Genomic DNA, 22,876 nt, shown 5'->3' on the forward strand with positions numbered 1-22,876 from the left:
CAAGGCAAGCAATTCATCACAGAACAGATGTTAATGATAGGCTACCTGAATCCCTATAGAGGACCGTCGACTCTTAAGAAACTCCTCAGCTTTTGTCACTAAAATGGCCTTGTCACTGGTTCGTACTGAAGTGATTTGACTCTCAGAAGCATGGCGCTGTGCAGCGGCCGTTTCCATGGCAAGATTCATGGCCTTGTTACTGTCCAAACTGTCTGTAGAGTTGTACATCCCTCGACCATCTTGAGGCCATGGGGAAATCCTCTGAGTCCGGCTATCATGATATGCATCCTGGGTGGATTCTGTGCTGCTCTGTGCTGTAATTGAGATGAGTGGCTTGGAAGTGGTACGTGGAGGTACCGGTGGCGGTGTTTTTTTGTAACTTGTATAAGTTACAGCTACAGAAGGAATAAACAAAAAAGAAATCAAGATTAATTTGTTAATGGAAATATTGTGCTTTATTGGAGAAACATGTAAAATAGAGACTGTACTACTTAAAAACCAAAGACAATTGCAAAATAGTGTTCATCTGCAAAGCTCGCTATCAGCACAAACTCTTTCTCATACTAAGATGGGTATCCATAGCAACAGGTTTATTTTATTTCATCAGGGAAGCAAGGATTGAAAACGTTCCTCATACTAAAATGAGAACCCTTGATTACAGTGAAGATGAAAGGAGTTAGCACGGATTTGTTGCGCATGTCTGAGTACTGAGAATGATGTGCAGATTTGTATACGTTACTGCCCATGGGCTGGGTCTCCATGGGATAAAACTGATAGCAGGAATGAGGGATGATTTTTTCACCTCATGTAATCATTTGAACTCTGGACTCTTCACTGATTCAGTGGGGAATTAAGAAAGCGATAGCAATATATTGAAACAAGAAATTCTTCGACAGACTCTTCCACTGAGCAGCAGCACTTTACACTTCTGATCTTTCAATACTAATTTTAGGTTTACTGTTGGATATGGATTTACTATCTGACAGTAATATGACTACTTAAATGGGAATAAGGATTAAAATATATATGATTAAAACAAGCTACAAATATTAGTCAAGTAGGAAATTCTGTACATATAAATGTTTCTAAAATGCAAAGACTAAGAATTACCTTTAAAACCAAAACAGACTAAAATACCTTACTCTACAGTGACATTTTGTCCATATTCCTGTAGTAAATTTTAAATGCAGAGAGAGTATGTTGAAGGGTGCTGTTTTGAAACAGACAGAACCAGCAAAAGTACAGATCTAAAAAGTAGGACAAAAATGATGCTGAAAGAACAGGCTACACATCAGAGGGACAGTGAACTAATATCAACAGGATGAATCAGGTTTGCTTCTGGTTTGACTCTAATCCCATCCTACAGCAGAGAGTTTGACAAAGCATCAAGTGCATCCAGGAGAGACTACAAAAGGGAGAGAATCCTGACCTGGAGAAATCTCTTGCTTTTTGGTATTTCAGGGAACAGAAAAATAACAGTTTGCAGAATGGTAGAAAACACTTTATTTATTTTGTGATCACTATCATACCATAACCAATTGGAATTTTTAAATCCAACCCAACTGACTCGAAAGGGACTGCACTAACGCCAGGTCCATTCACTAGTTTGTACTGTTTTGGTAGAGGAGTGATTTGTTACTGAAATAGTTAGACCAGTACAACTGCTAGGGTGGATGCAATTATACGGATACAATAGTGCCTTATACCAGTATAACTTATTCCCCTTCCCATACAGGAGTAGTTATAGCACTTTCACATTGATATAATTGTGCCCACACTAGCGGAGTTGTACTACTTCAACTATACCACTATTGTTACCAGTACAACTTGTGTGTGTAGATAAGCCTAATAAAGCCACTTTTAACAGCAAGGGTTTTCATTTTGCAGGGTTTTGTAAAGGTGACCCAGGTAAGCCAGAGACTCAAGCAAAGAGTGCCTCCTGCTGTAGAGAGGTCACATGATAAGCAAAGCACTAGGCCTGAGTGACTATCCACTATCAGGAGAGGCTGACTAAGAAGCTGCTAGCCATTGTAACTTCTGCTGAGAAAGAATGAGAGGGTTACCACATGGGGAAAGTGGAGCCAGGAGAAAACTGCTATTCTTCCATTTTCTTTTTATCATTGGTAATCTCAGATGAAACAGGAAAAAGTGTGAGTACTGGGGAAGAAAACCTTTCAGTAGGAGCCCAGTTTGAACCTACCACTTATTTAAACAGCTCCAATTCTGGTGGGAATTTGAGGAGGCTCTTGCCTTTGAGTTAAAGAAGTTTAAAGGAACAGGGACAATAGATAGTGCCATCAGATTCAAGAGATGCCAAAGACCTCACAGACCAGACCATCAAATGTTTGAAATATAGAAGGTGTTGTGGTGTTAGTGGTGGGCTGAGTGGACATTGGTGACCAAATTCTAGACACAGGACAAACAGTTCATGTTTGTCGCTGCACTGACTATTGTTACTTTACTTGAAGGGCACTTGTGGTGACACAAAGACATACAAATCTTAAACTGATTATAATGAGTGGGAATGGGCAAATGACAGGTTAATGTGTAAAGTGATTGAATAAAGAGGAAATATGTTTAAAATGTTGAATTATAAAACTGGAATGTTCATCATTATACTTCCTTACATATTGTTCAGAAATCAGATTATGCTTTTTCTGCCTAATTCTGCTTGTGCCATGTCTTGCTTCCTTGAGATGGAAGGGAAACTGCAAAACTGGGAAGGGGTCTTGAGTGTAAATCTGAACCTGGGGTTCAAAAATATAACTGTTCAAAGTGTGGTGCTACCGTCTAGGTCTGATGGTCATTCTTTAGTGCATTGTATGCCCAGGTAACTAGATTCTAGACAGTAAACATTAAGGTTACTGGACTGAAATGGCTGTTCAGGAATGACTGAAACAATACTGAATGATCTAGAAAAACATAAAACATTTCTCTTTAATCAATAATTACAAATATCTTGATTTATAATTTTAATCAACTATGAATATTTTCACTTCTCTTTAAAACAATGGAATGCCTGTCTCATCAATTTCCCTTAAGCCATCCTTGTCTGTAAACACTAGGGCAACTATTCATAACAATCAGTATAGACTATAATAAGAACAGACTTTAATAAAAGAGTTTATTTGAGAAAATGAGAATGAAGAGACGGTCCAGATTCTGAGAGTTGATGCATTTTTTTAAAGCATGGTTGTACTGTTCCATCACCAAACTTATCTCCTATCAGATTTGTAACTACTGGTTGAGAAGACAAAACCAAACAAAAACACTTTTCAAATGCCAGGGCAGCTTTTCAGAATGTAGTTGTCCTCTCAGAGATGGAGATGAACACAGTATTTGGAAATTACAATAGTATCTGCAAAGCTTAAACAATGGCTCAAATTAATGATGGTGCTGGAAAAGGTAGATGCAGGTGGTCACAGTGCTGGAAAGCATTAGAAATAGCACTACTGGGATGAAATTAAGTGGGTGAAATCCAGATAAGGACATTAAACTAAGACAGGTTATCTGCATTATAACTAATTTATTATATTTCACCAGCTGTCTTCATCCCAAAGAACAGCAATGAGCAATGAAGCATATGGTGAATGTGACAATGAAACCTCATGGGCAAGCATAATCCTAATACACAGGCAATAGGTCCCATTTCTACCCTAACAAAATGTAAATATTGAACTTGTTCAGCATACTTCCACAGTTAGCTTAATTTCTATCTTGCTTTTATAAAGTTCCTCTCTTGGAAGAATTTGTGTGGTAGTTGTTTGAATATTAAATCTTACCCAAAAAAAAAAAAAGTAAGAGTTACTTCTGTGAACTTAATATTGTTTTTGGCCTTCTGCTGGGTGAGCTGTCTTACAAATACAGAGGTAATGATGAAAAAAGATCTAAGAACATAAGCAATCTTAATATATATTTACAGTGAGACATAGCAGCAAAAAAGTCAAATGAATTTCCAGGTTGCAGACACAGAGATAGGGTTTCCAACTTTCTAATCACGCAAAACTGAACACCCCTGCCCTGCCCCTTCCCTGAGGCCCTGCCCCTGAGCCACCCCTTCTCCAAGGCCCTGCCTCCTGCCGTCGCTCTCTCTCCCCCACCCTCACTCACTTTCACTGGGCTGGGGCAGGGGGTTGGAGTGTGGAATGGGGGTGAGGCTCTCTGGTGGGGCTGGGGTGCAGGAGGGGGTGTGGGCTCTGGCTGGGGGTGTGGACTCTGGGGCGGGGCCAGGGATGAGGGGTTTGGGGTGAAGGAGGAGACTCCGGTCTGGGGAAGGCGATGGGGTATGGGAGAGGGTTTGGGATGCGGGGTCACGGCGGTGCTTACTGCAGCTCCTGAGAAGCAGCTGCTACGTCCCTGCACCCCTAGATGTATGGGCAGTTCCTGGCCAATGGGAGCTGCAGAACCTCCCAGGCCGCCCATGCGTCTAGGGGCTGCAGGGACCTGCCAGCCACTTCTGGGAGCCATGCAGAGCTAGGGCAGGTGGGGAGCCTGTCTGAGCCCCCGGCCCCTGCTGCTCCACTGGCTGGACTTTTAACGGCCCGGTCTGTGGTGCCAACCGGTGCCGCCAGGGTCCTTTTCGACCAGAACAGTTGAAAACTGGGTGCCTGGCAACCCTACACAGAGATCAGATCATTAGGCAGGGAAATTAAAATCCATACCTATGCAGCTGGTGAGATCACACCTGGATCTGTGTTCTGTAAGGGCTGCTTTAGTGCCAGAGAGAACTAGAAGCTTGGAGGCACTAACAAAAAATGTTAAAATACTGGATGATCTGATTTATGGGGAAAGATTAAAGGGCCAATCCTAGTGGTTTAATCACTCAAGTAGTTCCAGTGAAGTCAATGGGATTATTTGTATGAACAAGGTGAGCAGGATTTTGCTTTAAATGAACACAAAATGTATTGCTTAGCTAAGTGATAACCAAATAGAAGGTGAGGGATGTGCTGACGGGGGCAAAAGAATCCTGCAGTAGGCAGATGTGGGAGCTGTCCCCTACATTAGGCCTCATCTTGATCTCTAATATTTAGAGATTAGCTAAAACCTGAAGCATCAGGTTTAATATCTCTTCCAAAACTTTTGTCAGCATTAACTATTATGTCTCTGGATAGTCTTCTTATCCATAAAAGTGTCCAATTCCTTCCAAATCTCGCCAAGTTCCTTGCCTCAGTGATCTCCTGTGGCAATGAGTTCTAACTGCACGTTGTGTGAAAAAATATTTTCTCAATTTTGAATTTGCTACCTTTTAATTTCATTAAATTTCCCCTTGTTCTTATGTTCTGAGATGGGGAGAACAGAAGCTCTCAATCTACCTGCTCTTTACCATTCCCTATTTTGTACAATTTTGTCAAGCCCCCTCTTATTTGTCTCCTTTTTAGCATACACAATTCCAGTCTTTTCAATCTCTTGACTCAGTTTTTTCATACGCCATTTTTCCTAGAATGTTCAATTAGCTCCTAAGTCCCGCCCTTCAGTGGAACAATTCACACACACACTGTGAGGAGGCCTGGAGCAAGTCAGTGCAGCCTCTGAATACATAGTGCGGGTTGAGCAGAGGCATGCCTGAGCTTCCTTGGAAATGCCCTGATTCAGTTTCTATGTAAAAGCTTATTTCCAATGTAAAATAGCATTCCTGGATAACACAGAAAATGCCCAATCTATTGAGGAACATGCGAAATTTGATGTGAGTTTTTTATTTCCCTTTTTTAGGTGAATGATTTTGATGTTTAATCGTTGGCCATTTTCAATACACTGTGCAACAATCTTGCTGTTGAACACAGAGGCACATACAAAGTAAAAATGACAGATTGCTTCCACGCTGACAATTGATCTGTGACATCTACAGCAGCTCTGAAGCACAAAGAGAAAAATGAGTTGGCACCAGTAGTCAAGAAATATTATGGGATTGTTTTAACCTGAAGATGTAAAGAAGTACGAATGAAAGAGGTTGAGACTCTCTTTCCTATTACATTTGTAGGTTACCTCAACAAAGATAGTTTTATTTTTATAAACAGGAGAAACCTTTTTCTGGAAATCAGAATTTACAACTTATCTCCATCAGTTAGTTATTGATCATCCCAAAACAAGGAAATGAAGTGTACAGGTCAAGACACACACAAAAACCTCTCTCCTTATGCTAAATTATACGGATGTCTTATAGGCCCCTTAGAATAGCAGTACAGGCTATTTAGATACTTGTCCATATACACGCAATTACCTTGTGTTTTCCTATTAGGAAACAAATTTTTAGGCAAATTTATGTCAGGACAATAAAGTGCTTCTATGTTGATTCACAGTGGGTTAAAGTAAAAGATGATATAAAGTTGGTGTAAGTTAGTCAAGAGAAAGGAGTTGGGTAGTGTAATATGCATAAAATTGGCATTTGGTGGGCAGGAAAAAGAAGAGTAACACCCTTCCCCCCCCCTTTTTTTTTGTAGGGACCAGATTTAGTCCTAGTAAAATATAAGCAGGTGCAACCTCATCCAAGTCAATTCCCATTAGCTGATGTTATTGCTATCTTCCCTCAATATGTAAATTACACATGAATTGCACACCCACTCAGTGCCAAATTGGCACACTATATTGTCACTTATCATATCATGTATAATACATAAAACTCTCTATCACCACTGAGTTTGGCCCAAAGATGCCCATGAATGACACATCCTCTGAACCATGTTCAACTTTCATTAGTACTTGCATTATGATATCTCTTATGAAGCATAATCAGAAATCAGCATGCTAAGCACTGTATAGACACATTGTACAGAAGACAATCTCTGCCCCAAAGAGCTTACAGTTTAGGTTTCAGATGAGACACAAATGGTATAAATCCAAAGTATTTATACTGATTTCTCTCTTCAATGAAAGGCATTTTTAGATGTAACTGGTATAACTGAAAGCAGATTTTCCCTTACACCTCGTTGCATTTGGCTGAATTTTCTGAATGTTGTAGAAACAGTTCTAGGAATAATTCGGTTACCCAGTCTAACCAATTTTTTTCAGTGCAAATATAATTTGTACTAGAAATGAAATGCTCTTCAGACTGAGATTATTACAAATAACTAGGCCTAGGATTATCTAAGTGAATCAGGAGATTTCAAGATGAAAGGCAGGAGGTGAGACCTAGTATTTTGGATTGGAATTTCATGAGGTCACAGTCCAGCCACCTTCAAGAGATGCAGTTTTCTAATTCACCCACAGTTGTCAGTGCATTTGCACGATGTGAGCACCCTTTTCTTATGAATCAATATAGCCATTAAACACTAACTCAAGGGGAAGATGCCATTATCCAGCTGACAGAGATAAAGTTAATTGCATGATGAATTTACTCAAAGATACCAGCAATTAAAAAGAATGGTTTCCCCTTGCTACACATGGGAGAAGATAGGGAAAGTACATGAGATTTCCTGAGTAGCACGCTTTATTCATCCTGGGTACGGTTACTGTGCTGGAGGTGATGCACAGGCACGCTCCCTCAGTAGGTGCTCCAGGGGGCATCTTGCTTCAGGAAGATACAATGTGCCCCAGATTTCAGAGGCACAAGACCACTGAGCTGCTGTTGAAGAGAATGCACTGTGCTTTCTCCTGTGGGTGCTAGTTCTTTTGACTAGTGCAGAAAGAAGGTGAGGATAGTGCTACCTTGGCACGTCCTTTGCTCTGCCACAGTGCAAAGCCTTCAACTGTGCAAGAGGAAAGGTTCCTTGTGCCAGCCACTTTAAGAGCGTGACAAAATCTGGACCCAAACGTAGAGAGTACTACATAAATTCATTATGTGATCTTCTGATCATTATGAGAATTCTTATAATCAAATGCATTTACATAATTGAAAATGGGCACCCCTCAAGTGTCCTGAAAGCACTGCCTTGCTTTGTTAGAAATGCTTTCATATGCAGCAGGAATATGGAACTCTTTTTTTTTTTTTTTAAGTACTCATGGCTGCAAAAAAAAAAATCACTTTTAAAAACAAAGAATAATGAACATTAAAAGACTATTGACTGCAGAAAGCAAATGAGCTTTTGAGTTATGATACCTTGAGCACTTAAATGATTTTATTTTCTGATCAAAGGATGCCCCTTTTCAGGAGTTTCCTATAAATCCAGTCCCATTTGAAGGATAAAAGCCCTTCCTTTAAAAAAAGGGTGTCTGAGACATGTTTTTTATATTTCATAAGCATGTTGTCAATCGACTTCACAATCTGGTCTCTAATGACCATGTAAAACAACTTTCAGAGATTAGGATAATAGCACATAGATTCATTTCAATTTGACATAGACAAAAGGAAAGTAGAAATGTGAGATCTAGCCAGGGGTCTCTTTCCTGCATCATTAATACATTTCTGCACTCAATAATAATGAGATGCTTTAGAAATGTTTAGATATAAAGCATATGTGGCTTTGGGCTATTAAACAAAGATGGATCAACTGAAGGAATGGGCAAAAGTTAACATAAATTAGTCACTTGGGGCTAGCCGGACAGTCTAGTAGCACTTGTAATGCACAGGATCCACATTTACACTCTTGAGCTCGGTCCCTCTCTTACATGCAGAAACAGTATGAACTTAGTATGTACCACAAGGAAAAAATGCCTCACCTTGCTGTGACCCTCCCCTCTACCTGACATTGAGTGCTGAAGGGCTCCCGAGGAAAAGGAGGTCACCATGATGAAGGGCATTTAAAAAGGAGAGCCACAAGAAACTGGGAGGATCCTAAAATATCTCAAACAAAAATGAGTCCTCTGAGTATAGATCTCAGGGAAATATTTCAATTTGTAGGAATTTTTCATGATCCGAATAAAGGAAAATACATTTTTGCACTTCTCCGCAGACACCTGTTACCATGCCCATTCCTTGCCTTCCAATTTAATTACTCCATGAAATTATTATTATTTAAAATCAAAACTGATCCGATAGCAAAAAGTATATGAAAGTCAATTAATTTGGACCAAAGAAAGTTAAATTGCAGGGAAACTTGTAATTTATAGAATACTATTTCAGACACAAAATAGGAGGAGACACAACACTTGCACCTGGTGAAATCAATAGTATGTGTGCAAAGTGAATGTAAAATGCTACCAAATCAGAATGGCAGTGTTTCACAGACACTCTGCATTTACATTGGACAAGGTTACTGTAGTATAAATGACTACACAAGGTGCAGGGTGGTGGCAAATCAGGCTTCAAGAATATATCCTTGTTATCCACTGGCTCTTCCACCCTGCTGGTCTGCTCTTTGGTTTCTTAGCCATTTCCTGCATGGGTGCCCACTTCTACCTTTTGTTCTCCTGGAAAAGGATCTTTTCGTCCTTATCCTGGGACCAGAGTGCCCCAGACTCCAGAGCCCGTCTCTTTCGGAATATTTCTGGGTGTTTTACTTCTAGGATAGAATTGGATATTGCAAACTTACAACCAAATTCTTTAAAAAAACAAGTTATATTGGAAATTAAAGAAAGAGTATATTTTAAACAAAAATAAATGATTTTCTTATGATAGCCAATCTGATTAGCTTTGGGGGAAAAGTAAAAATTTAGCTATCTTAATCACCATTCCAGGACAAAGAGGCTTACATGCTGACATGTTTCCAGAGATCAAATCTGAGGCTTGGTCTACACTACCAACTTATGTTAGGATAACTATGTTGCTTAGGCGTATGCAAAATCCACGCCCTTGAGCGACGTAGTTACAGCAACCTAATCCCTAGTGTAGAAAGCAATATGTTGATGGGAAGGTCTCTCCCATTGACATAGCTATCATCTCCCAGGGAGGTGGAGTACCTACATCAATGGGAGAAGCTCTCCCATTGGCTTATGTAGCGTCTTCACTAAGCACTACAGCAGAGCAGTTGCACTGCTGCAGTGCTGTAAGTGTAGTCAAGCCCATAGTTTGGCCCAATAGCATGTCCTCCTGCCTATTGCCAGGAAGCTTCTCTTGTCTCTCTCTCTCTATCTCTTTAAAAAAAGTCTTTCTTTCTGCTTTCCAGAGATGGGCAGGTGAGAAACCATTAATATAGTCACAATGACATTTGTGTGCTGGTACTTCCTTGGGAAGTACTCTGCTTTCCCTGCACTACAGTTCTACCAACTGTATCTGTTTTTATCACAGACTAGAGTGAAATCTGGCTAAATACTTAAAGTAAAATAGCCTCTTCCGTAGTCTGGTTGTTGGGCCATTGTGTTGTAATAGTTCCTATTCATTTTCCCTGATGGGTGACTCAAAGGTGGATTGGTTGTCAGGGATCAGATTTAATTGATCACAAAATATAATGTTTAGAAATCAAGAACAGGAGTGCACATCTGTCACACATCTAATATATAATTAAGAATTGACCACATATTACCATATTCTGGCACAATCCTTAAGATTAAGAAGCTGCAATTAGCCATGTGCTCAGGTTTTTTGATGGAGCTGTTTAATTACAAAGAATTCTATCATGCCTTTGAGGCACTGGCCTTATGTGGGGGGCAGTATATACATGCTTCATCTCAGGGTATAGCTATATGGCCATCAGAGGTGCAGATGCACCCAAGCTAGCTTTCATCTAGATAACACAAATACCAGTAGCAGTGAAGCTGCAGAAGCCCAGACTTCAGTGTGGGCTAGCTGCTCAAGGAAGTGCCCAGCATGCTGGGCGAGTTTGTACAGCCCATGCTGAAGCCCGTGCTGCTGCAGTTTCAATACTATTGGTACTTGTGCTAGCTAGAGTAAAGATATTTTGATTGTGCTGAAATCACATCCCCCTGATTGCAGTATAGACATACCCTCAGTCAGGGCCGGCTCCAGGGCTTTGGCCGCCCCAAGCAGCCAAAAAAAAAAAAAAAAGCTGCGATCGTGATCTGTGGCGGCAATTCGGCAGGAGGTCCTTTGCTCCCAGTGGGAGTGAGGGACCGTCCGCCGAACTGCCGCTGAATACCTGGACATGCCGCCCCTCTCCGGAGCGGCCGCCCCAAGCACCCGCTTGCCAGGCTGGTGCCTGGAGCCGGCCCTGCCCTCAGTGATAGCTCACCTGGAGCATTCTGGCATGCAACAGAGCAAAGCAACTACACTGAGTATTCCTCTCTGCAGTCAACCAACTTTGCTGGTCCAGATCAAGGGTCCTGGTTGTGACTGGCTTCTGTAGGGAAGAGAGGAGATAGCTCCATGATCTCTTTCCTCATGCACAGCCATGCAGCAAATAGTAATAATCTGGTCCAAAGTCTTGTCTGAAGACCTGCTGTATAGAAATGTTAATGGATGGGACCAAATCCTTTATATTTCTGTAGTTTTGAATTTGCTTGTAAAGTATTAAACATTGGGCCAGATCCTCAGCTGGCATAAATCGGTGTAGCTCCAATGAAGTCACCAACTAGGAAGTCAATGGAGCTAGGCCGGTTTGCACCAGCAGAGGATCTGGCAAATTATCATTATCACTGTGTGCAGTACAGAGGGGCTATGTTAGTGTCTATTGTGTCTGTATTTGAAAAAAATATAGGACCGTTTTCTGAAACACCAGGTCACTGCTGCTGGACAAATCTTACACCAAAGGATACTTTTAATGCAGCATGTGATGTATCCATCTGTTCTTGACATCTCAGCACTGAATCGAATCCATGAAGCCATTTGAGACAATACAAAAGCTTTATTGTTCATACGATACTTAAGATAAATTACAAGCCATTGGGCATGGTGCAGAAATGACTAGGTACAATTCTGTGGTTTACTAGATGATCACAACAGACCCTTCTAGCTGTAAAATTGATGAATCTATGTGATATTGTACAGGAAACCAACAAAACAAAAACTGGGAAATGTGACCACTACATTTTGAAAATGTTGAAGTCTAAGAGTAGCATTTTAACACACAGCAATCTCCTAATTAGAACTTGAAGGAGAACAATATAAAAGGAATTACAATAATCAAGTAATTCAGTGTGTAAATCATTGCTTCCATATTGGAAGAATCTAGCTCTGAAGGCAGTCCATTCTACATAGATGGTAAGATCTATTTTGACAGTGTAATTAATGTTAGTCTCAGAACAGAAATGTAAATCAAGCAAGACATCAAGGTCACACACTGTAAGCGTGTACTAAAGTTAAAAGAGAGATGTGGGAAACACCAACATTGTGGAATCGTTGATGGACTAGTTACAAAGGGTTCTATTTTAGAGCAGTTAATTAGCAAGAAATTATAGTCTAACCAGAATTTAGCATCCTGTAGACAGCAAAGTAGTGTTGACAGCTGTTTCACTGTTCTAGACAATTTCTTTGTTCTTCTAAAATATTTAAATTGCACTACAAAATACGATCTTAGATTTTCAGCAGCAGGAAGGAGGTGGGAAAAAGTGAATTTAATAATGCGACATTTAAAAAATATATTAGAGGCATTGAAAATATGTTCTTCGCTTATCAAAGGGCAGAAAAGAGGAAAAGGAACTACTGGGTAATCCTGCTCCTATTAAAATCAATGGGAGTTTTGCCACTGGCTTTAAGTGAAATAGGATCAGTCCCCATATTAGTATAATTCAGTGTTTCTCAACCCCATCCCTGGCCCAAGGAGGGTCATGAAAGACAATGAGAGGAGTCACAGGCTATTGAATATATTATTACAATCTATAGCCAAGAAAATCTTGCCACCCCCACCTTCCCACACACCTTTATCCTTCAAGGTCAAGTATTCTGTCAACCTCTCTAAACACACACACACACACACAAACACACAGAGTTATCATTATGATTGTTGATACATTTTTACTCTTACTTTTATAGGTGGTTGTGAAAATGTTTGACTTTCACTAAGGAGTCACCAACCTGAAAAAGCTGAGAAACACTGGTACAATCAATTAACCTTAAAAGAAGTATCATGCAATCATACAAGATGGTGCAAGATGACTGTTCTCCTAGATTAATGATCATTATAAATGACTAAACCAACTTTAATAATAAAAATAATACAACAATTAGTTTTTATATGATGCTTTTCATTTTAAAGGGCTCTACAAACAGCTAACCCTCACAATACCCAAGTGAGCTGGATAATTATATCCTGTGTGTATAGATGGGGAAACCCATTTACCAAGGATACAGAAAGAGTCACTACCAGAGCCAAAAATAGAGTGGCTTCCAGTCCTGTGTTCAGACCAAACATCTGACTCTTTTGTACATAGCACATCACTGGTTTAGGTCTTGTACACCTAGGGCAGAATCCTGGCCCTACTGAAGTCAATGAAAATTTAACCAATGGAGCCAGGATTTCACCTCTACTTTCATCCTTATGACTGAGCTGTTTTTGAAAAGAAAAGGGTGAAAAAACACACACTCTTCTAATTCTGATTGTTGAGTTTTGCAAAATAGGGTTGTACTTATATCTATATCTGTATAGATATAGGTTTTGAGATATATTTGAGATATATGTATCTACCATTTCTGAATAGCCCTAATAATTGTAATTGTGGGCTGTTAGGGGGTTTGCAAGACCCCTGATGTAATTTAGACATCCTTGAAGGTCTGTCTTTCCAGGCTACCATACGGGCTGCAGTGCTGTTTAGAACTGCAGCTCTATCCCCGTTGTCCCCTTCCAGCTTTTAGCTCTACTTCATAACCCCTGCATCAGAGCTTGAGAGAGGGTCCTCAGGAGCAGCCACACACCAATATTCTACAGTACCTCAGCCAGAGGAATCCCCGCCCCCCCCCAGCTGGATCTAGGGCTTTTTGGGGCCCCTTTATAGTATCCAAACCCTTCTCTATGAAATAAAGGGTCTAGAGCAGAGGAGAATCTCACCCCTTATCTTATTAATAACTTTATATAATTGGGCCCAGATCTTCAGTTGATGTAAATAGGCATATGTCCAATGGACTTCAATGCAGCTATGCTCATATACACTAGCTGAGGATCTGGGCCCAAGTGCATACAAATTTGTATGTGAACTGGCAGGAGGCTCTGGACAAAATAAAATCAAAACAGACTTTATACACCCAAAAAGAAGAACAGGAGTACTTGTGGCACCTTAGAGACTAACAAATTTATTAGAGCATAAGCTTTTGTGGGCTACAACCCACTTCTTCGGATGGGCTGTAGTCCACGAAAGCTTATGCTCTAATAAATTTGTTAGTCTCTAAGGTGCCACAAGTACTCCTGTTCTTTTTGCGGATACAGACTAACACAGCTGCTACTCTGAAACCTGTCTTTATACACCCAGCACATGAACCTTTTTATGCCAACTCAGATATCAATGTTATGGCTCCCTGCATATATTTCTATAAAAAATGAGGCAGGGTACCTGCAGGGCTTAAGGGAAGACTCCCTACAAGTTTTTCATCATTGCTAATGAAACCTTAAAGGGGAAAAAGAGCTGGAGGAAGGTTCCTGCATGCTTTGTCAAGTATATAAAAGGAAGGTATAGGAACACAACAACCAGTGAAGGTACACTAGGTCTTCCCCAGCTTCTACACAGGACAGAGTGGTTTGGTAGTATTGAACTAAATACTTCCAAGTGATGGAATTTACACATGCTAATGCTAGTCTCTAGCAAGCCAACAGAGTTCAAAGACCCAAGCAGTGAAGTTCCTTCTTTGCATGATTTTATTTTTTAGAATGATAGAATATAACACTGGAAGGGACCTCAATAGGTCTTCTAGTCCAGTCCCCTGCACTCATGGCAGGACTAAGTATTATTTAGACCATCCCTAACAGGTGTTTGTCTAACCTACTCCTAAAAATCTCCAATGATGGAGATTCCACAACCTCCCTAGGCAATTTATTCCAGTGCTTAACCACCCGACAGTTAAGAAGTTTTTCCTAATATCCAACCTAGTAGGATCAGGACATTAGTATATTTTAAAGAATTAGACTCTAATGATACCCTCAGATATATACTGAGAGCAATGGACATTATGTGAGAATATTTCAGTGTAGAATCAGGGTCACTGTGTGTTGATATATAATTTATTCTCATGGTACATGCATGCACATTGGCCCAGTGTCAGAATCCAAAAATGCTGCTACAGATATCTTCTATGAGTCCTAAAGAGAAAGAAATATTAAATAGGAGCTCTGACAGTAATTAAAGTCATTGTGCAAATCATGATATAGAGAAGAGCCTTCTCTATATTATTTTAATTAAATTATTTATATTTGTTTAAATGCACACATACAGTAGTTGCAATTACAAATCTACATTTACCAGCAATCTCTCAGATACTGCATTTATTTCCTGTTCTTTGTGTAGGGACAAAGTGTGGAACCTCGGATACCAGTGTGTGGCACTCAGCCCATTTGTTTGCTCTCATATAGCTGGGCTTTATGTGCCAAACTGCACTGGATTGAAAAAAGATCAAAGCAGCAGTCTGGACCCAATCAATATATCTTTTTTTGGGGGGGGAGGTAAGAGACTAAAATAATTATTTGTATTGGTCAGAAAACGTTTTATTTTTAAGCAATTGGAAGAGCATATTTTTCTTATTTTTAATAGATTAGGATAATACTTGGGCGTAATGCTCATCAATGCATCGTAGCCAGGGCAGTTTTTCAATGAGGTTATATTGCATAGCTCCATCCATGACTGATACATTTCCCTATATTCAGTATATCCATAGTCTTGAAGAAGTGGTGTAACTCATCTTTATGGTTCAGACGGCAAGAAGGATGCTTGCTGGTTCAGTAACAGGCACTGTGCTCAACTGCAGCTCACCAGCTAAATGAAATATCGGGCATCAGGGGAGTCCTGAAGCATGGTTGTTGGAACATAACCTCACAAGTATCATTATCATTAACAGGACTTCTGTGACTAAATACCTACAGATCACACTCAAAGCTTCCCCATTTGGATCTAGTTATTAGAGATCATTTTAAAATTACAGAATTAAAAATAATTTTCAGCAAGAGAAAGGAAATCTGAAAGTCCAAGGATATTTTATTATTGACTGGTGAAGTGAGCTATAATTAGGGCCCTACCAAATTCACGGTTCATTTTGGTCAATTTCATGGTCATAGGCTTTTTAAAATAGTAAATTTCATTATTTCAGCTATTTAAATCTGAAATTTCATGATGTTGTAATTGGAGGGGTCCTGACCCCCCAAAAAGTTGTGTGTGTGTGTGTGGGGGGGTCACAAGGTTATTGTAGGTGGGGTTGTGGTACTGCTACCACTTCTGTGCTGCCTCCTGCAGAGCTCGGCCCTCAATCAGAAGCCGCCACTCTCCGGCCGCCCAACTCTGAAGGCAGCAGCACAGAAATAAGGGTGGCATGGTAAGGTATTCCACTCTTCTGCGCTGCTGCTGGCAGGGAGCAGCCTTCAGAGCTGGGAACCCGGCTAACAGCCGCCGCTCTCTGGCTGCTCAGCTCTGAAGGTAGCAGCGCAGAAGTAAGGGTGGCAATACAGTGACCAACCTAAAATAGCCTTGCAACCCCCCTGCAATTCCTTTTTAGGTCAGGACCCCCAATTTGAGATATGCTGGTCTCCTCTGTGGAATCTATATAGTATAGGGTAAAAACACGCAAAAGGCCAGATTTAACGGGGGGAGACCAGATTTCATGGTCCATGACACATAACCCTAGCTATAACTGAAATCTATCTCATGCTATGTGACCAATTGGGGTTGGAATTATCAGTTCAATAGTTTAATAAATATGGAATTCTATCTACTGTACCCTTTACTAGTCTGAGTGCAACTGGTTGAGATAGGTTCATATAACTAAACCAATTTCCTACTATTCACCTATTTGCTACTCCATAAATTGTCCCAGCTACCAGATGACAGAAAGGGGTCAAATATTGATTCAAATTATGTGACTGATTCCAAGGAACAGGGTCCTTTACAAGTTCCAGAACTGGTTATTGGTCACCCTCTAGAGCAAGAGTTTTCTGCTGTACCAATATAACCCTTATCTCCAGCTATTAAAACTTAAATGGGTCTGGGATTCCTATCTGAGAGACAGCCTCTCACCTTACATCCCAGTGACTCAGTGAAGATCAACTGCAGTGCACTTGCTATTCATTCTTTTGGTAGAATTCTCAGAGGCCAGAGTTGGGTCTTTTTTCATTTAAGAGCTCCTGACTTTGGACCTCATTACCTTTGGTGATGCTCCAAGACCAGTTTAATGAGCTTCAGGGCACACAGTAAGATGATTACTATGCAGGTCAGCTCTGTTTGAATGCAGGTTTTTTTTTTCTTCTCTTTTGGTTTTATTTTAACTGATTATCTGGGGATTTTTTTCTATTAAGGCATTAGGGTCAAATCATGTTTCTCTCTTTCTCTCTCTTTCTCTCTCTCTCACACACACACACACACACACAGATCTTCTATCCAAACCTTCAGTGGGCAGAACACACCCAGGACACTACTGAATGGCAAGGGGGGAGCAGCAGACACCCTGCTTGCCTTAAAGATGGGAATATGAATGTTAATGTCACCATTCGATGTACTTGTTCAGTTTACTTTGATCCACCTTTTATCTTGGAAATAAGAAAATAACAGGAATAGAAACTTGCTCCTTTGCTGCTGAGGGACCTCCTCTAAAGCAAGCATTTGGAGAAGGCAGATAATTTCATTCTTTAGGGCTTTCTCCTGATAGGGATAATTGAAAAAGTACTAGGAAGGGAAGGTCACGGGTCTGCAGAGAGTGAATTGGATGGAATAAACTGTTGAATAACCTCCAGAACTGACTGGTCTGAAAATTCCACTCCCTGCTGCCTGAAAAAAAGAATGTAAGTGGTTGGAAATGGAGTGCACTGGCCCTTTAAGCTATTGAAAAAAATCCGCTGGGCCCAGCAGTATTGCATTCTAGGTTTTTACGCTGAGAACATACCTGGGCAACAAGGAAGGCAGCTAACAAGGAAGAAGAAGTGGTCTCAGGGTTGCAGTGTGCAGTTTGGAAAAAAAATCCAGGCTGCTAACTCTGTTTAGGGCCCGAGGCCACAGTTTTAGAGTGTAGGTGGGTACAAACTCCATATTCCTGCAGTAATGAGGACACATTGAACATGGTAGTTTCCTGGCAATTTTGAGAGTCATGGAGCAGGATGTCAGCAAGGCATGCTGGGAAGCAGATTTTGTATATTAGTAACTTTCTTCGCTCATAATGAGAATTTGACAGACCTGCAGAGATCCAGAAATACTAAGGGTCTCTCACAGAGACAGGAAAGTAAACTGTCAGTTTAAACTATATTTTTCCTTTCAGGACAGTGTTGTCCTGGATACATTTGGGGGTATGCATGTTTGACTTTGAACTTAGCTATAAAGAAGAGTTTGTGATATGTAAACAAGACTGGGGAAAAAGGCATCTCTGGGAATGGGAATTCTTGGTGTTTGCTTTGGACTTTGCCATATACCCTCTTAACCAGAATAAGAACTGGGCTGGGCAGTGGAATCTCAGAATATGGCATCACTACTAGCTTCAGTGACAAGGGTGAGCAGCAGCAGTGACAGCATAGCAACAGTGGCAAAGAAATCACTTGTTCACTCTCCTCGGTCCCCCAGGGCTAGAGGTGAACCCACTTGAGCACACCCCTGGACTCAGGTACTTCATTGAACTCAAGCAAACTGTGAGTGGGGTGCAACAGTGGGGAGTGGAATGTTAAAGGGACATTTGTCCACTGAACTTTCACACCACAAGATGGGAAACTGAGGCAAAGTGTTGCCCAAGATGCAATGGGGCAAGTGTTTTACTTATTGTCTGCATACTGCTGAGTCATTATTTTCCCAGATTAATGCTGGACAACAAAGCATTAATGCTCCCCTTCATAAACGTTTTCTTTTGTTATACACAGACTCAATGCTTGTGAGTGGGGAAGTAATACCTATCGCAGGTACCCACGGGTGGTGTTTAGTTTTCTCCGATTTCTGGGTGGGGGCTTGAGCTGGCTTTGTTTAAAAATTGAACTCAGCCCTTCCTGCTACTGACATCACTGGGCAGAAAGGTTACAACATTATCCCCTTAACAAACCAATGGAACATAAGAACAGCCACACTGGGTCAGACCAAAGGTCCATCTAGCCCAGTATCATGTCTACTGACAGTGGCCAATGCCAGATGCCCCATAGGGAATGAACATAACAGGTAATCATCAAGTTATCCATCCTCTCTCACCCATTCCCAACTTCTGGCCGTTCTTATAGAAGATGGACAGAAAGTTCTTAACCACAGTGAAGCCTAGTTAGTCTTGGCAAGAGTCACACAGAGGAGTGGGAGTTACCATTGGCCTCCAACAATGTGGACTGCTTTGGCTTCTTCCCGATTTAGATAAGGCCAAAAGTACAGGTACTGTCCCTGAGTCTCCAGGTTCACATTCATCGCTAATCTGGTGTTTCCTTTCTTGGAGTAAGATTACATCATTTTGAATTCTACCAAGTAAGTAGCCTGAGTTCACTGTTCAGGTGGTATGGCAAAAAATAACCCTGTTTGCCAACCTTGCTGAGGTTAGGAGAGAGTTTTGCTTCCTCCCACAGAAGAAAAAAATAAATCTGACAAGCAAGGGTGGATAGGGATTCGTCCAGTGGATAGCCCAGTTTACCAGCACAAAAGCTAGCCCATAGTAGTCATCAGTACTCAAGAGCATGTTCTGGGATCACATATGTCCCTGGAAAGTGGTTTAAATATTGGAAGAGATGACCATGGTAACCCCCTTTCCAAATGTTATGAGGATACCCTAATGCTTCTAATGGGATGAGCAAATGTGTCCCACATACTATTGAATAAAGCTGTAGTTTTCCTGCCATTCTGAATGAATCCTATGTGTCCACTGACATTTGTAATCATCTTTTGACAAACTAAGCTATATAAATGTACATCCAAAATAGATAGTTCCATAATTAAATTCAGAGATGAAATATTATACCTTTTCTGCTTCTGATTTACATTTTCTCTTACACTATTAAATCTTTTAGCTTAGTCTAGTGCTACAATTTCTAGTCTGTGCTACAATTTCATTTCATTACAACACTGATAAAAGGCAGCCACCCTCTTATCACTAACGTTTCAACTAATAATGAAATTGTGTTTCCTGTTAATTTTCTAAGAAATGGCTTTAATGACTTTGCCAAGACTGGCTTATAACATCAGCAGTGGGAAAATATCTGACCAAATTAATCTTCCTAAAGATTCAGAAGGTTGAATTTGCACTGAAGGTTGAAATGGAATTTTGACCTTTGTAGCTTTTATTTGAAAGAAGCCTATGGGCATGTTAAATATCTGCTAGCCTCTTATACCGTATTGTATCCAATAACTTCTTTTACAATTTTCAGATAAGTAAGGGAGAAAGTAAGGGGTTATTTGAAATGTAGCAATAATATGAAATGAAGCATCTAACCTGCTAAATACTGAAGACAGAATATGTAAGTGTTATTCCATGGTTTTATAGCTAATGACTTGTTTGGAAACTGGAAATTTCAATTAATATTGAACCACACAATTAGTGCTCTCCCTTGCAAATCTAATAAATATTTCTGATTTGAATATTTGTCTTACATCAGTAACCCCATAAAAGTTAAGAACAAACTTGTTCAGTGGCACAGGGGTAATAATTTTGATTAGAGAATGTCACAAACTGAAAAATCTGAACACAGATCCAGATTTGGAACTCACTAAAGACTATGGTGTTTGGAACCAGAGTTTTATTTAGGGCCCCATTTCTAATTACCATTTTTCCTATAGTCCTTTTCTTACTACGGTGTCACTATTCCCTGACCTTGACAAATAAGAAATATTACATATTTAGGCAACAAAATCTATCTGATAAATCATTCCAGAAATAAGAAGGAAATCATGCGTGAAATGAAGGTTAGAGTTTTCAAAACCACATCATTTAACCAGCAGACTGCTAATCAATGTATAGCATTTTTCATGAGGAAAAACAATGTGATGCAGTCATATTTATGATTTTGCCAAACGTATCATATTCTATTCAACTTTATGACTCCAGGAAAAAGAAAGTGATCTCCTGAATGGGATGGCTCTGTTTAAACTGCAATGCAAAGTCACAGTATCTCAAGTAGATAAATCAACCAACTTGTCTTCTAAGTTAGATCTAGAAATATTCTAACTTTGGTGCCTAAAGTTAGGTACCAAAATCCATATTTAGGCACCCAGGTTTGACTGCTTTGGCCTCAGTCCATGCAACAGTATCTTCATATTCATCATACAATGCTATACAACAACTGGGAAAAATGTAGTCCCATTGGTGGCTATTAAAAGTTTTATTGCTTTATATATTTTATCCCTTGATGACAGAGCTATTAAAGCTTCTAAACACGAGATGAAAATGTGTATACACATGGTGAGGGAAGTTACAATGACTATTTGTATTTTAGGAGTTGCTTACAATATCTCATTAAGCTGTGTTGTATAAAATGTTACATTGAAGATAAAATAACACACAATGCTCTTGGTAGCACTATATGCCAATGATATTGAAAGACAACAAGTGCTTTCTGCTCAAAAGCTCCTACTGCTCTTCTGTATAGTAAATATCAACAATCAATTTAAGTAGGCTTGTATCATTTTTTGTTTGGGTTATATTTTTACTTTCTATGAATGTGGCAGCTCATTTCAGCAATATGAGGATAGGGCAGTATCATTGAATATGATGGAATATATTTGGGAATGTAAAAATAGATTTGGATAACTTCACAAATGTTATAATGGATTCAGTTTAGTTTTCTAACTTATCTGTACAATCTTTGCTCACCTTTCTCTATAAATGACAGTTAAAAATAATAAAATAATAAAATTAATCTCTTTGTTAAGTAACTTAAAAGAGAAAAAAGTAACTCTAAAGGTCTGAAAGAATCATAAAAATGAGTGGAATAATAATGATTACTGATGAGTAACAGTGAAGATACGTGAAATAAGCCACAGTATATGCTCATCTGTCATAGCCTTTCCAAAGTTAAGTAAGTTACCTGCCCTACTCCTAAGAGTTTGGACCAGATATTTAAACCCCATCTTCCCTTTTTGCACCTGCAATTTAAGGGCCCCACTGATTGTGAATGTAACTGATCTCCTTTAGATGTTTACTTCAAGATATGCAGGTACAATCAATTATTTAAATATCTAAATAACACCATTTTTTGCCTGCAATTATTTGCACTTGCAAAACTGTGCAGGTGAACAAAGCAGGTGAAGTTAAGTCTAGGCTGAAATTCAGGCCCATTGTATTCCAGGCCCACTTACAAGTTCTAATAAAAATGAAATTATTCATAACTACACATTCAGACATGCAGGCACTAGTACAATATTAAAGGAAGGCCTGATTCTCAATGTACTATATCAATATAAAAGACAATATCAATTATGATAATTACACAGGAAAAACAGGCTTTCAGTCTCATGCACCATTTTCCATCCTGATTATCTTTACATGTGAAAGAGGCCAGCATAGATTTTCTTACCTGTTGTTGACCTGATAGTTGAGGTGATGTTGGAAGATCCCATAGCAGGGATACATTCATCATCTTGGGAGTAACCTGCCTGAATGGCCCGCAGGTAACTGTGGCTTCTTGTTCGGAAGCATCCAGGGAGGTCAAGGGCATCCATTGCCTGAGCTTCAACTTCGCTAAACACTGATTCACACACCGACTCAAATTGCCCATTGACCTCTGCTTCACTCATCTGAATAAATAACAACAATGCATTTGATTTTTGACTTGCTTTGTTTGTGATCATCACGGCTTCAACATCTCTCAAGTGGACACCTGTGCGTTGATGAAGAACTGTTTAGCAAATAATTAAAGATTAGGAAACCCTTCTGAACATGTTCACATTTTAGCACTTTACATTAGCAATATACAGTATGTACCATGCAATAAGTTTTAGATGATTGTCGTTAGTTTCCATTTGGTATATTTATTTTGAATAAGTATGAAGAACACTAACAGATAAATCCAACATCTGTATACACTGATTAGGAAAGCTA

The 22,876-nt window shown here is 39.8% G+C and overlaps 1 protein-coding gene across 2 annotated transcripts in view; it reads right to left on the reverse strand.

Annotated features, from left to right (window-relative positions):
• The window catches only part of DLGAP2 (DLG associated protein 2), a 654,575-nt gene that overhangs the window by 43,819 nt on the left and 587,880 nt on the right, over nt 1-22,876 (reverse strand). For both annotated transcript variants that reach the window (XM_054024256.1, XM_054024257.1), the window contains 2 exons: nt 22,353-22,572; nt 46-395 (listed from right to left, as the gene is read on the reverse strand). In XM_054024256.1, coding sequence (XP_053880231.1) covers nt 46-395; nt 22,353-22,572 — 570 coding nt within the window. The remainder of the gene's footprint in view (nt 1-45; nt 396-22,352; nt 22,573-22,876) is intronic.

This window comes from Malaclemys terrapin, chromosome 3, assembly GCF_027887155.1.
Source record: "Malaclemys terrapin pileata isolate rMalTer1 chromosome 3, rMalTer1.hap1, whole genome shotgun sequence".
NCBI lineage: Eukaryota > Metazoa > Chordata > Testudines > Emydidae > Malaclemys > Malaclemys terrapin.